This window comes from Oncorhynchus gorbuscha, linkage group LG06 (assembly GCF_021184085.1).
Source record: "Oncorhynchus gorbuscha isolate QuinsamMale2020 ecotype Even-year linkage group LG06, OgorEven_v1.0, whole genome shotgun sequence".
NCBI classification, from domain to species: Eukaryota; Metazoa; Chordata; class Actinopteri; order Salmoniformes; family Salmonidae; genus Oncorhynchus; species Oncorhynchus gorbuscha.
Genome location: NC_060178.1, coordinates 8,726,250 through 8,739,944, shown reverse-complemented (window position 1 = coordinate 8,739,944; position 13,695 = coordinate 8,726,250). Strand labels below are relative to the sequence as shown.

The 13,695-nt window shown below is 44.0% G+C and overlaps 1 protein-coding gene across 3 annotated transcripts; it reads left to right on the top strand.

Moving 5' to 3' along the window:
• The first annotated feature begins 338 nt into the window (after window positions 1–338).
• Window positions 339–13,651, top strand: fan1 (FANCD2 and FANCI associated nuclease 1). 3 transcript variants are annotated; one of them, XM_046352243.1, is made up of 14 exons: window positions 339–586; window positions 1,281–2,669; window positions 2,933–3,073; window positions 3,559–3,766; window positions 4,333–4,566; window positions 7,230–7,361; window positions 7,690–7,798; window positions 8,901–9,020; window positions 9,606–9,770; window positions 10,483–10,642; window positions 11,596–11,699; window positions 11,910–12,104; window positions 12,778–12,906; window positions 13,096–13,651. In XM_046352243.1, exons 2-14 carry the CDS (start codon window positions 1,310–1,312, stop codon window positions 13,231–13,233), a joined length of 3,195 nt encoding a protein of 1,064 aa, XP_046208199.1. In that variant the 5' UTR covers window positions 339–586; window positions 1,281–1,309; the 3' UTR covers window positions 13,234–13,651. The 3 variants fall into 3 exon arrangements, with proteins under 3 accessions (XP_046208199.1, XP_046208200.1, XP_046208198.1); XM_046352244.1 differs by having other exon boundaries at window positions 1,200–2,669; window positions 2,939–3,073; XM_046352242.1 differs by having other exon boundaries at window positions 1,200–2,669.
• Window positions 13,652–13,695: the final 44 nt, after the last annotated feature.

Here is a 13,695-nt window from a genome sequence, read left to right as displayed (position 1 = left end):
TATTTGTTTTATTGGGGTCAAAAACATAAACATTTTTTCCAGATAGTCAATGCATTGTCTATTCGTTCATTTTTTATGTGCAGTTGATGCTGCATTTATTTCTATAGAAGTGGTAGGCTATTTACACCTCATAGGCCTATTATCTCAATGAATTAGAGCCTTAACAATTCATATTTTAAAGTGTTTTATGCTGTGTTGTTATTATTATTATTATTTTGTGAAAGCACACAATTTCCTCCCTTTTCACCAATATATGAAAATCCATCAAATCGATGAATTTGTCATCTACTACCTCAGTCTTACTCAACATCCTTTCTCGATTGCTCTAGTGTTGCGCGCGAACCCGGCTGTTCTGTAACGACAAAACAACACGGGATACTCAAAGAGCTTAATTTCTCATCTAAAACTCAAAATAATTATATTATAACACAATGCATAACCAGTATGACCGTTTCTATATCATTGCCTGACGCCTGCAAAGGTAACGTGAAGAGAGCAAGAGAACGAGCCAGCTAACTAGTTAGCTCAGCCACGCATTGCCCATTCTAGATGAATGATCGGTGGTGAACGGCACCGGTAAACACTGGTGAGTGGATGAGCTACACTGTGAAGGAATTATACTTTTATGATGTTGACATTGTACTAAATAATATACGGTGTTAGTGTAGTCTCTATGACATCAATGTTCAGCAGAGTAGGTGTCTCTCACTGTCGCATTACAGAAATACTCGGGAGTATACCAAGCATGAGAAACACCCACCTATTATTGACTTTTCATTTGTGTCTCGTTTAACACAACGCGAATGTGCCAATTGAATCTGAGTTTAAGGAAATGTTTTACCGACAACACAAATGAGGGGAAAATTCATTGGTGGTATTCGATAGGTTTTTTATTTAAAAAAAAAACCATGAATTTCAGCACCCTGCAGAAAAACGGCGCTTGAACAGGACACATTTAGGTACAGGTAACCGGTTTCAGATGTGATTTTTTTTTTTTTTTTTACAAGAATCGACTGATGGTGGGTAATTTGTAAGTCGCTCTGGATAAGAGCGTCTGCTAAATGACTTAAATGTAAATGTAAATGTAAATCAGTGTTATTGCTATCAAATCCCGCGACCGGTTATCAAAACTCAACTCTGCCTCGATATAAGAGAACGGAGTTAAGCGTTCTGTAATCTTTGCCTCTCTCACTTTACAGATTGGTGGTAAGACCTACATTTGCAAGTTACTGTCAAGATAGCTACATAATAGAATATCAGCCCCTGTTTTTTTTTTGTAGACAAAACGTGAAAACAACAACAGTTTATCATGGCAGAGAAAGGAAACAAACACAAACAGAGAAGCCTCTCAATAACGAAGAGAAAAGGACATGTCTGTAGTAAAGATGGTAAGAAGAGTGCCAATGCATGTCCTGGTACGGCCTCCATCTCATCATTCTTCAACAACGCCCCGCCACCTAGACTGCCATGTCCTCTGTGTGGTCAGCTAGTGCCACGGTTCAGGATAAACCAACACATTGACTTACAGTGTCAGAACTTTCAGAGGGAAGATGGTGCGTCCATGGATACTGCTTCAGCCTGTAACATTGTTACTACAACAAAGCTGTCATCGTCTCACTCTCCTTCCAGGAGGGCCAGTAAGGACCATGATCCAGACACAGGGCCTTCCTGTCCAAAGGAGGAAAAGCCTCAGCGAGAGGCCAACACCAGCCCATACTTTAAAAAGTCTGGTGCTTCTTCTTCTTCTCAGCAGGTAAACACCAGAGAGATGAGCAGTAAGACTGTAGTCAGGCCCATTGACATATGTAGCAGGCTGTCCTCTAAGCTCTCCAGGAGGGGCCTGAAGCAAAGGCTGAAGTCCCCTGAGGACATACAGTCGCAGGTTGATGACATCATCACCATCCAGGAGTCCCCAGAGAGAGCCAGAAGGACTGAGCTGAGCAGCTCTCAGAAGGAGAACCACCTCGCTCAGGGATTTGGTGACCAGACAACATGCTTAATGGACACAGAGACAACAAATGTCACAGTGGAAAGTCACAGTACTATTTCACTGGGCAGACCTCAGGTAGAAAGCAGAGAAGAAACTTTAGAATGTTTAGAATCCGAATCTATATTAGAATCATTGTCTCCGGTGGCCCCGCGACCTCTGTCCTATGCTCCATCCAGACTGAACAAGAGGAAGAAACGAGGGAAAGTGGAGGCCTCTGTTAAAACACAGAGGATGTCTACTCGCAGCAAGAAAGCCAGATGTGAGAACAGAGATGGTGAAGAACCAGATGATGACCTCACTATAAACAAACTCCTTACGTCAACAACAACAGCTGATGATGATGATAAGCAGCACGGAACAGAAGAATCTTCAACTGGTAACTGTGACACTCTTTTGAAGAGCAGCACAGAGGTGCCCGAGGAGGAGCATCAGAGAAGAAAAGTAAAACTAGAGGAAGAAGGAGAACAAGAAGAATCCCCAGTGACCGGTAGCAGTGATCAGCTGACAGAGCCTGACACAGACAGAGGAACTGATAAGCAAGATGCCGAGTCACCGCGGTTACCGTACTACCTGGGTAACTTCCTGACCGTGCTAGAGGCAGTGCTGGAGAATGAAGACGATAGGATGCTGTTCAATCAAGAAGACCTTTCAGCCATACACGGCTTTGAGCGTCTGTCAGGTGTGTAGAATAGAACAAACATGACTGTCTTATGACAAATGTTATGTTTTATATAGCTGTTATAAGGGCTTTATGAATGCATACATAAAGGCTACAGGAAAGTGTTCTGCAAATGTGTTTTTGAACATACATGATTTATAACACAAGATAATATAAAATCACATTGTACAATAGAATTTCATGTAGTAGTACACGTTTAGCATTTTTTGACTATTATTTTGATCATCAACCAGTCTTGCTAATTTGCCTCTCCTTCCTCTCAGCGACAGGACAGAAGCTGTATGTGAGACTGTTCCAGAGGAAACTGAAGTGGCTCCAGGTCAACAAGCTAAACTATAATGAGATTAGCACTGACCTGGGACCTGTAGCTCAGGAGCTGGTGGAAGGAGGTTTCCTACAGAAAGGTGAATGATTGGACTGGAATTGTTTTATGCTACATGCTAACTGTTGAATGGACTTGAATGGTGTTATGCTAACACTAGGCTGATCTAGGACTTGGAGCTCAGGACCTGGTGAAAGGAAGCTTCCTACCAACAGTTGAATGAATGGACTTCAATGGGATTATGCTAAATGCTAATTGTTGAAAGGTCTTGAATGGTATTATGCTAAATGCTAATTGTTGAAAGGTCTTGAATGGTATTATGCTAAATGCTAATGTAGTGAATGGCTAAGTGCATTTCTACTGCCTTCCTGGGATCTAGAGGTGCTGAAGCCCTGGATGCAGACATGTCTTTACTGAGTCAGTATTGACTGTGCTTCTTGAAGGTGTTGTTAATGGTGCGGAGGGTTGAATTTCCACTCTGTCACGCTAACAGTGGGAAGTCACTCAAATGTTCATCCCTAACCAACCCCTACCATCCAATGCCCAACATCCTCAACTGTTTTCCAGACAGTGACCTCCAGGAGCTTGGGGAGGTGCTGGACCTGCTGCCCGCCCCGGAGCTTCGTAGCCTGGCTAAGACGTTCCACCTGGGGGGCCCTGGGTCTGGTACCCAGAAACATCAGCTGGTGGAGGGACTCCTGAAGCTGAGCAGACAGAGGTCTCTGTTCTCCCTGGCCCCTGGACAGAACAACATTGGGACTGTCATACTAAAGAGGTGAGAGGGGAGGGGCTCTAGTGACATATTCTAGAGTCATTCACAGATGGAATGGGGGACTGATGGAATGGGGGACTGATGGAATGGGTGACTGATGGAATGGGAGACTGATGGAATGGGGGACTGATGGAATGGGGGACTGATGGAATGGGACACAAATGGAATGGGACACAGATGGAATGGGACACAGATGGAATGGGACACAGATGGAATGGGAGACTGATGGAATGGGACACAGATGGAATGGGTGACTGATGGAATGGGAGACTGATGGAATGGGAGACTGATGGAATGGGAGACTGATGGAATGGGAGACTGATGGAATGGGAGACTGATGGAATGGGAGACTGATGGAATGGGTGACTGATGGAATGGGAGACTGATGGAATGGGAGACTGATGGAATGGGAGACTGATGGAATGGGATAAAGTGTACAGACGGGAGTTACATTGGGACAGGCATTCGTTCCTATGCAGGCAGGGGATTGCATATGTGACGAGGTCAGCTGCCTTAAACACACAACCGTCCTCAGGCACACTCCTACACTAATAATCTCTCCTCTCCAGGGCGAAGCAGCTAGCTGGTTCCTGTGTACGTCTGCATCGCGGCCCCAGGGCTGTGTTCTCTCGCGTCCTCCTCCTCTTCTCCCTGACAGACGGTCTGGAGGAGGAGGAGACGGCCGGAGGGGGTCAGGGTCAGCTCTACACCATCCTACTGGTCAACTCTGGCCGACTGGCCTTCCCTGACTACACCGTACAGCGCAGAGCCAAACTGTTCCTGGATAGAGAAGATCTTATCAGGTTAGAGCATAGACTTACAGTGTATTTGGGTGAGATCTCATTGGTCAGTGCTGTGGACACTGATTGATCAACCTCAAATGTTTATTTAGGTGTGCGTTTCATAAGCTATCTAAGTGTTATTATAAAATGGGGATGTTTGGGTCCTAGATGCTGATTGGTTGATAGCAGGGAGTTATTCACGACAATTCCCGGGTAATGCCTGTTAACAGTTCAATGCACATCCACTGTCCCACAGCCCCATGCAGGCAATTCATGAACTTCATGTCCCCTGGGAAAAAAAGTATTTAGACAAGATTTTTTTGGGCTGCAACTGTAAGGGTTTGTATAAACTTTGCTGCCTGCCTCTCTGATCTGTGCAACAATGGTGCCATTTTTTGTTGTTGTTGTTGTTGCCATCTCAACCATTCCTCCGCTTCCCGTCGTGCCTAAGAACAGCCTTTAGTCCTGTGTTATTCTTACAATAATCCATGGGCTTTTCATGCCTTATTGCTTAAAGATCAGAAAGGAGAGAGGGGGGAGATGCATGTAGAAGGGGCACACACAGACATGAAGGGCCTTAGACACTAGGCGGATATGTAGTCCGTAATCAGCAGCGCTACCATTAGACCAGACTCTGGCACACATTCTGCCAATATTAACAAGATGGCTCCGAAAGACAATCACCCTGTTTCCAGCTCCTAGCCAGCTTTGCAGTATTTTTGTTGTTGTGCTTCTTACATTATTTGCTCAGAACGTTTCTAGTATTATTACCTACAGTCCAAAATACCTTTTTGGACATTAGATTGGCGGTCACACACCAGAAATGTGATTTCCCTGGCCTGGATCCTTTGTTTTGGATTCTCTGAAGCAAAACGTCGACACCCGAGAAGTGGGGTCCTTGGTCAGGCTCAGGTGGCGAGCAAACCATCCACTGCTTCCGAGTATATTACTCGCTAACATTCAGTCCCTGAACAACAAAGTAGATGAGCTCAGGGCGAGGATCTTCTTTCAGAGAGACACAAGGGACGGTAACATACTCTGTTTTACAGAATCATGGCTCTCTCTGAATAAATTGTCCCCATCCATACGGCCAGCGGGATTCTCAGTTCATCGCCCGGACAGCAAGAAATCACTTTCTGGGAAAAACAGAGGTGTAGGAATATGATTATGATTAACAACTTGTGGTAACGGAAGTCATTTTGTTCTCCTGATCTGGAATACCTCACCATCAAATGCTGACTGCATTACCTCCCGAGATGATAATTTTCTTTGGTTATTGTAACTGCCGTGTAATTATCCGCCCCCCCAAGCTGCCACTGTGATGGCTCTCATGGAACTGAGGAGCTGAGGCTGCAAACTGGAAACCATATATCCTGAGGCCGGTGACTATTGTACCTGGGGACTTTAATAAAGGAAATCTGAGGAAAACGCTGCCGAAAATCTATCAACATATCTCCTGTGCTACATGCGGAGAGAACACGCTTGACTGTTGTTACTCTCCCTTCAGGGACGACTGCAAGGTCCTCCCCTGCCATCCCTTTGGCAAATCAGACAACGCCTCCATCCTGCTCCTCCCCGCCGATAGGCAGAAACTTAAGCAGGAAGCACCCGTGGTAAGGACTGTTCAACATTGGTCTGACTGTTTTGATCACGTGGACTGGGAAAGGTTGCGGGCCGTCAAACTTATTCGAACCAAACCGTGGATAGACAGCGACACAGTTTTGATTTAAATCTGCTTGTAAATCTATGACCTGAAAATGGTTGTTAATAACCAATTTTACAGAGCTTGAGGAATTCTGAAAAAAAAAATAATGGGCACATCTTGCACAATCCAGGTGTGTAAAGCTCTTAGAGACTTACCCAGAAAAACTCACAGGCGTAATCAAAGGTGCTTCTAAACATGTTTGTTATTTACATTTAACCTTTTAAGAACAAATTCTTATTTACAATGACGGTCACATTCGATCCCTGGTGTCATATCAGAATTGCAGGAAATGAGCTTTTAAAACAGCAACAACAACAACAACAACAACAAGTGTGTAGACATTAACTTTAAAATGGCAAAAATGTTCTCTCCGCCAACAAGAGGAGTGTGAACAATTTGTGGTCGTGAGGTGGGGGTTTGTTACCACGTCGGTAATAGGTAAATAATAGGTCAATAGTCAAGGCTCATCCTATATAATTACTGCTGTACATAACTCTTCAATTAAGGCACTTAAATATTTTGTCTTGCCCATTCACCCTCTGAATGGCACACATACACAATCCATGTCTCAATTGTCTCGAGGCTTAAAAATCCTTCTTTAACCACCCGTCTCCTCCACTTCATCTACACTGATTGAAGTGGTTTTAACAGGTGGCATCAACGAGGGATAATAACTCACCTGGTCAGGTGTTCCTCTTTTTTTTTTTGTCCAACTTGGTGTAGATGTATTCATACTCTCACGACTCTGGGTCCCAGACTTCTAATATTTCTGTCTTAATGTCTTTGTTCTTTTTAACTTTTAGATTGCGTGTTATTGTTATTGTGTTGCTAGATATTGCTTCATTTTTGGGAGCTGGAAACAACAGCCTTTCCCCTCACCGGGTGATAACATCTGCAAAAACAAAACAGTGTACGTGACCGATAAACGTTAATCTGATTGTGTCGTTGGACTCGGCGCCTCTCTGTCCTGTTGTGTCAGGTATGAGGCGGCAATGCGAGCGCTGCAAGAGGTGATCACAGCCATGCAGACAGGCCACTGGGAGGACGCTCTGGGACTTTACACTGCAGCCAAGACGACCTGGCAGGAGACGAGCAAGACGTACGACCTCAGGTGGGGACCACTAGCGGCATATTCATCCCTCTTTGTCAATCTTTGATATGTGGCCATGCGGATTTCACATTGGTCTGCACAGCCAAATGCAACCCCCTCCCACACACACACACACACAATAATCGCTTGATAAGCAACATTATCATTGACATTGGTCGACAGCCATAAGCCAGCCAAACCTAAAGTGTGTGTGTGTGTGTGTGTGTGTGTGTGTGTGTGTGTGTGTGTGTGTGTGTGTGTGTGTGTGTGTGTGTGTGTGTGTGTGTGTGTGTGTGTGTGTGTGTGTGTGTGTGTGTGTGTGTGTGTGTGTGTGTGTGTGTGTGTGTAGCCACCAGGAAGAGCTGCCAGTGTTCCTGCGCTGTTTCACCACAGGGTGGGCCTACACACGCATCCTGTCCAGGGGAGTAGAAGTACTGCAGAGATTACGTTGCTACAAGGTGGGTGCAGACACACATACATCATATACCTCGATACACACTAGAACTGTCCCAGACAAAAAATATATATAGTTGTTCTTTCGACCAATCGACCAACGTGTATTTTTCCATATATAGACACATCCTATGTGTTGTAATGAAATCAACTGTATGCACTGAGCTTGTCTGATGCTTTAAGCACACTGTTTGATTAAATAATTAAGACACAGATAACTAGGGGGAATCCGACCGCAATTGTTTTGATTGAGCCGGGCCGGGCTCAGACTTGCTGCGCTGTGAAAAAAAAGACAGCGAGGGACTGTGTGATCCGTTGTCTCTCTGTCCTCTCTGCTGCAGAGACCACCACAGAACATCAACAGTGTTTATCACTCCTCTCTGCTGCAGAGACCACCACAGAACATCAACAGTGTTTATCACACTGTCTCTGCTGCAGCGACCACCACAGAACATCAACAGTGTGTATCACCCCTCTCTGCTGCAGCGACCACCACAGAATATCAACAGTGTGTATCACACGGTCTCTGCTGCAGAGACCACCACAGAACATCAACAGTGTGTATCACGTTGTCCGTGTTGCTGAACTGCTACATAATTACAGCCTTTTCTGATTGAAAAGTTTTGTTTACCGAAATCGCTAATTTATTTAGGAAAATATCCCCTCAAACCCTTGCTCTCTTTATGTGACACGTGTGCATCGAATGCATGCGACCAATAGGGCCTGACCGTTAAAGCATGTCATAATCACATTAATAAATTGGTTATAACAAACTCTGAACACCGGAACACATGTGACAGCAAAACGGCTGCAGAGGACGTGACTGGAAACGGGGGAATGTTTTACTGGTTGCTCAGGAGGTAAAGGGGAAGTCAGATGTGTGGAATACATTTCACTAGTTGTGGAAAATACTGGAGATCAAGAAGGTAAGGAGAAAGACCTGCGTGCGTATTATGTGCCAAACAGGTACTGTTATAGTATACACACACACATTCATATACACACATATACCAAGATATACACACACACATTCATATACACACACACATTCATATACACACAGCAGAGTGTAGTGTAATGTATTGATTCAGATTGGTTGTGTTTCAGGAAGCGGTTAAGGAGCTGCGCTCACTATTGTCCCAGTCAGTCTACTGTCCAGACAGCAGGGGGCGATGGTGGGACAGACTGGCACTCAATCTCCAGCAGCACCTCAAACTACCTGAACAGGTCAGTCAACCTCCAGTCCAACCTCAAACTACCTGAACAGGTCAGTCAGCCACCTAACCTCCAGCAGCACCTCAAACTACCTGAACAGGTCAGTCAACCTCCAGTCCAACCTCAAACTACCTGAACAGGTCAGCGAACCTCAAACTACCTGAACAGGTCAGCCAACCTCAAACTACCTGAACAGGTCAGCCAACCTCAAACTACCTGAACAGGTCAGTCAACTTCAAACTACTTGAACAGGGCAGTCAACCTCCAGTCCAACCTCAAACTACCTGAACAGGTCAGTCAGCCACCTAACCTCAAACTACCTGAACAGGTCAGTCAGCCACCTAACCTCAAACTACCTGAACAGGTCAGTCAGCCACTTAACCTCAAACTACATGAACAGGTCAGTCAACCTCACCGTCTCTTAAGTACTTTGTCCCATGGTTCTTCCTGAACTTATGGACTATTGCACTTTGTTAATGTTTGTCTGGATTTCACTTTGCACTGTTGTTATACGTGGTATTTATTAAATGTGTGTCTTTTTGTCTGTGTCAGTAATTAGCATTAATTAAATTGAAATTCCCCATGAATCAATCCCAGGCTATCAGCTCCATCAGAGACGGTCTCTCTGACCCCTTGGTGAGGACGGGCCACCAGCTTTCACTCCACCAGAGAGCCAATAGGATGAAGGAATCCCCTAGCTACAAGAATTACCACCCTGTACTCAGTGACCTGCCCACCATCCACGTCAACGATGTCACTCATGTGAGTCACTTCTGTCGCTTTATTATTTTTTTTAACCTTTATTTAACCAGGCAAGTCAGTTAAGAACAAATTCTTATTTACAATGACGGCCTAGGAACAGTGGGTTAACTGCCTGTTCAGGGGCAGAACAACAGAGGGGGTTTGAACGTGCAACCTTCCGGTTACTAGTCCACCGCTCTAACCACTAGGCCACCTTGCCGTCCCAGTTGAAATATACATTATATGAAATATACATGGGTCAATTCTAAGCGATGATCGAGATGACAATCTTTGTTAGCAAGTTAAGTAAAAAACTAAAACGTTAGTTAAGAGGTGGGTCAATTATATTCCCCGAAATAAAAAGGAGGGTAAACTGGGTTTACTTGAGTTTATGCTTCATTACATCACTGATGATGTCTTTTGACTTTCTAAACATCAAGCCGTTTTAAGGGGCTCCCGAGTGGCGCAGCGGTCTAAGGCACTGCTGGAGGCGTCACTACAGATACCCTGGTTTGATTCCAGGCTGTATCACAACCGGCCGTGATTGGGAGTCCCATAGGGGGGTGCGCAATTGGCCCCAATTGCGTCCGGGTTAGGCCACTGTAGTCCGTCCATTCTGAATAAGAATTTGTTCTTAACTGACTTGCCTAGTTAAATAAAGAGTAAATAAAAATAAATATAAAAACAGACTTGTTTTGTGTGTGCTAATTGTGTTTGTGTTTGTGTCTTCTAGGTCACTATCCGAGGGCAGCTCTTCCCCCACGAGGGGGGGACAGGGAAGAATGTGTTCCTCATGCCTGCTGAGGAAGGAGCAGAGGGAGGATACTCCACTGTCATGTGTTCTGTGGAAGAGCTGTCACTGGCACACTACCGTCGGCAAGGCTTTGACCAAGGTCTTCTGCTTTACTTCTGTTCTAGTTTCCTGTTGTTGTTGTTTTTTGTTGCTTCTTTTAAATCGTCAAATGTTCATGTTTTAAGTGTATTTGACATATAAACCAGAGTTTTCACAGTAAAAACAAAAAAAACAATTGAAAACAGCAAGTTCAGTAAAGTTCTTCTGTTGTCACATGAACCTGTACTTGGAAATGTAATCAAATCTAATTGTATTTGTCACAGACTATTTGCACTGCCCCCTCCCCCCCTTTTTTTACACCGCTGCTACTCTTTGTTATTGTCTATCCATAGTCACTTTAATACCTCTACCTAGATGGACATATTACCTCGACTAACCGGTGTCCCCGCACATTGACTCTGTGCTGGTATCCCCTGTATATAGCCTATATATATATAAAAAATAATAATAATAATGTTTTAACTGCATTGTTGGTTAAGGGCTCTTAAGTAAGCATTTCACTGTAAGGTATTTCACTGTAAGGCATTTCACTGTAAGGTTTCACTGTAAGGCATTTCACTGTAAGGTTTCACTGTAAGGCATTTCACTGTAAGGCATTTCACTGTAAGGCATTTCACTGTAAGGTTTCACTGTAAGGCATTTCACTGTAAGGCATTTCACTGTAAGGCATTTCACTGTAAGGTTTCACTGTAAGGCATTTCACTGTAAGGTTTCACTGTAAGGCATTTCACTGTAAGGTTTCACTAAGGCATTTCACTGTAAGGTTTCACTGTAAGGCATTTCACTGTAAGGCATTTCACTGTAAGGTTTCACTGTAAGGCATTTCACTGTAAGGCATTTCACTGTAAGGTTTCACTAAGGCATTTCACTGTACCTGTTGTATTCGGCACATGTGACAAATACAATTTGATACAACTTTACCATGAAATGCTTCTTTACCACATGGATGGATGGAAGTGAAGTTTGACTGAAACTTCTCTTGGTTATCTATAGGGATCCATGGAGAGGGCTCCACGTTTTCCACTCTGTTTGGTCTTCTGTTATGGGACGTCATTTTCATGGAGGGGATTCCAGACGTCTTCCGGAATCCCTACCAGGTAAACATGCTCAACCTGTCCTATTTTTTTTGTGTGGTTCAGTTGGTTGAAGTGTGGCAGTAACGACGCCACGGTTGTCAGTTCAATTCCCACAAGGCTCATGTATACCTGTACCTACATGACCTCACTGTCTTGTCAGACTCTCTGGATAAAAGTTTCTGATACGAGGCATATATTAATATTTCCTCACCCCTCTTGTTCCTCTCCTAGCCCTGCCCACTGGACCTCTTCACAGACTGTTTCTATGGGAACCGGAGGGAGGCGATAGAGACGCGTGTGCAGGTGCTCTGTGAGGCGTCCATTGAGACGCTGCACAACCTGATGGCTGAGGCCTGGACCAATCAGGAGGGGAAGGTGTGTTCACTGGTCAACTGGGAGCGCTTCTCATCCCTGCAGCGGGCACAGGTAACCACAGTTAAGGCTCACTTCAAACCGATTGGATGACGCATTGTCGGTACAGACAATCTTGTTTGTCATTGACTTACCAGTGTGGTTCAGTTGGTAAAAGTAGCTTCGGTGCTAGCAACGCCATGGTTGTGGGTTCACTGGCCTCTTTAGTAATGCAACACTAGTCACTCTAATAATGTTTACATATTTTTTGCTTCACTCATCTCATGTGTATATATTGTATTCTATTCTACTGTATTTTAGTCTATGCCCGTCTGAAATTGCTCATCCTAATATTTATATATCCCTTAATTGCATTATTTTACTTATAGATTGTGTGTATTGTTGTGAATTGTTAGATTTTACTACACTGTTGGAGCTAGAAACACAAGCATTTCGCTACACCTGAAATAACATCTGTGACAAATAACTCCCTTTACTTTAAAGTTGAAAAGCGTCTGCTAAATTGAATAAATATTGACTTTCAGATTAGACATTATAAAGCCTATGCTATGATTTCACCTCCATGTATAACGATGTGTTAGTAACATGATTATTGTGTTATGGTAAATCTCATGTAATTGTAGCCTGATTAAACTAACCTGCTCTCACATTGATCAAAGTGTTGTTTACCTGGCTACTGTAATGCTACTGAGCTGGTCTAACCCTTTGTGGTCTCCTCTCTTTGCAGAGTCTAGTGTCTTGTCTGGGTGGATTGTTTCTGGGAGGGATGATCACTAGGATGGCCAAGGACTACAGACACTGTCGAGCAGGACTGCCTGACCTAGTGGTGTGGAACACATCCAACAACACCTACAAGGTGAGCTCACAGGACTGTCTAGGCCTGCCTGAGGCTGTGGAATTAAACACATTTATTTGAGATGACTAGGAGGTCTATCTATTTGTCCCATGATGACATGTTGATGAGAGGTAAATGGGGCTTAGCGTCAAACTCTCAGAAGCATCAGATCTTCTATTCTATAAATTCTATCATATTCTATTGTTCCAGCTGGTGGAGGTGAAGGGCCCTAGCGACAAACTGTCCCAGAAGCAACAGATCTGGTTGGATGAGCTACAGAGACTGGGGGCTGATGTTGAGGTTTGTCACGTCACTGCCACCGGGGCCAGAGGAGCTTGGCTGGAATAGGACTGATGAGCTTGGCAAACACCTGCCTTGACCTTTGACCGTCTCACCGAAGTACAGAATTTAATGAAATTGATTTTTTAAATAAAAATAGCACTCTTTACAGTTTGTTGCAGGACAGACAAGGTTGGGGGGAACCACAATGCGCTTTAATGACTGTATTTTATACTATAACTGTCTAATATGTAAATAAAATAATCTCTCTAATAAATGTAATAAATCTGGTTGAATGTGAAAATGTTAACTTTCTTAGTGTCTGGTAATGCCGGGGAAAAGGCTTTTTTGTCCTATTTTAGTCAGCAATGAGTAGAAGAATGACCTGAACATTACATGATGGACTTGCGTTGTACTTTTAGAAACATTACCTGAAATATCTGTTACAATAGTTGGAATTGCATTCAGTTGTACACCTGACTAGGCATCCCGTTTTCCCAATCTGTCACTCCATAATGATGGGGGAAGGGA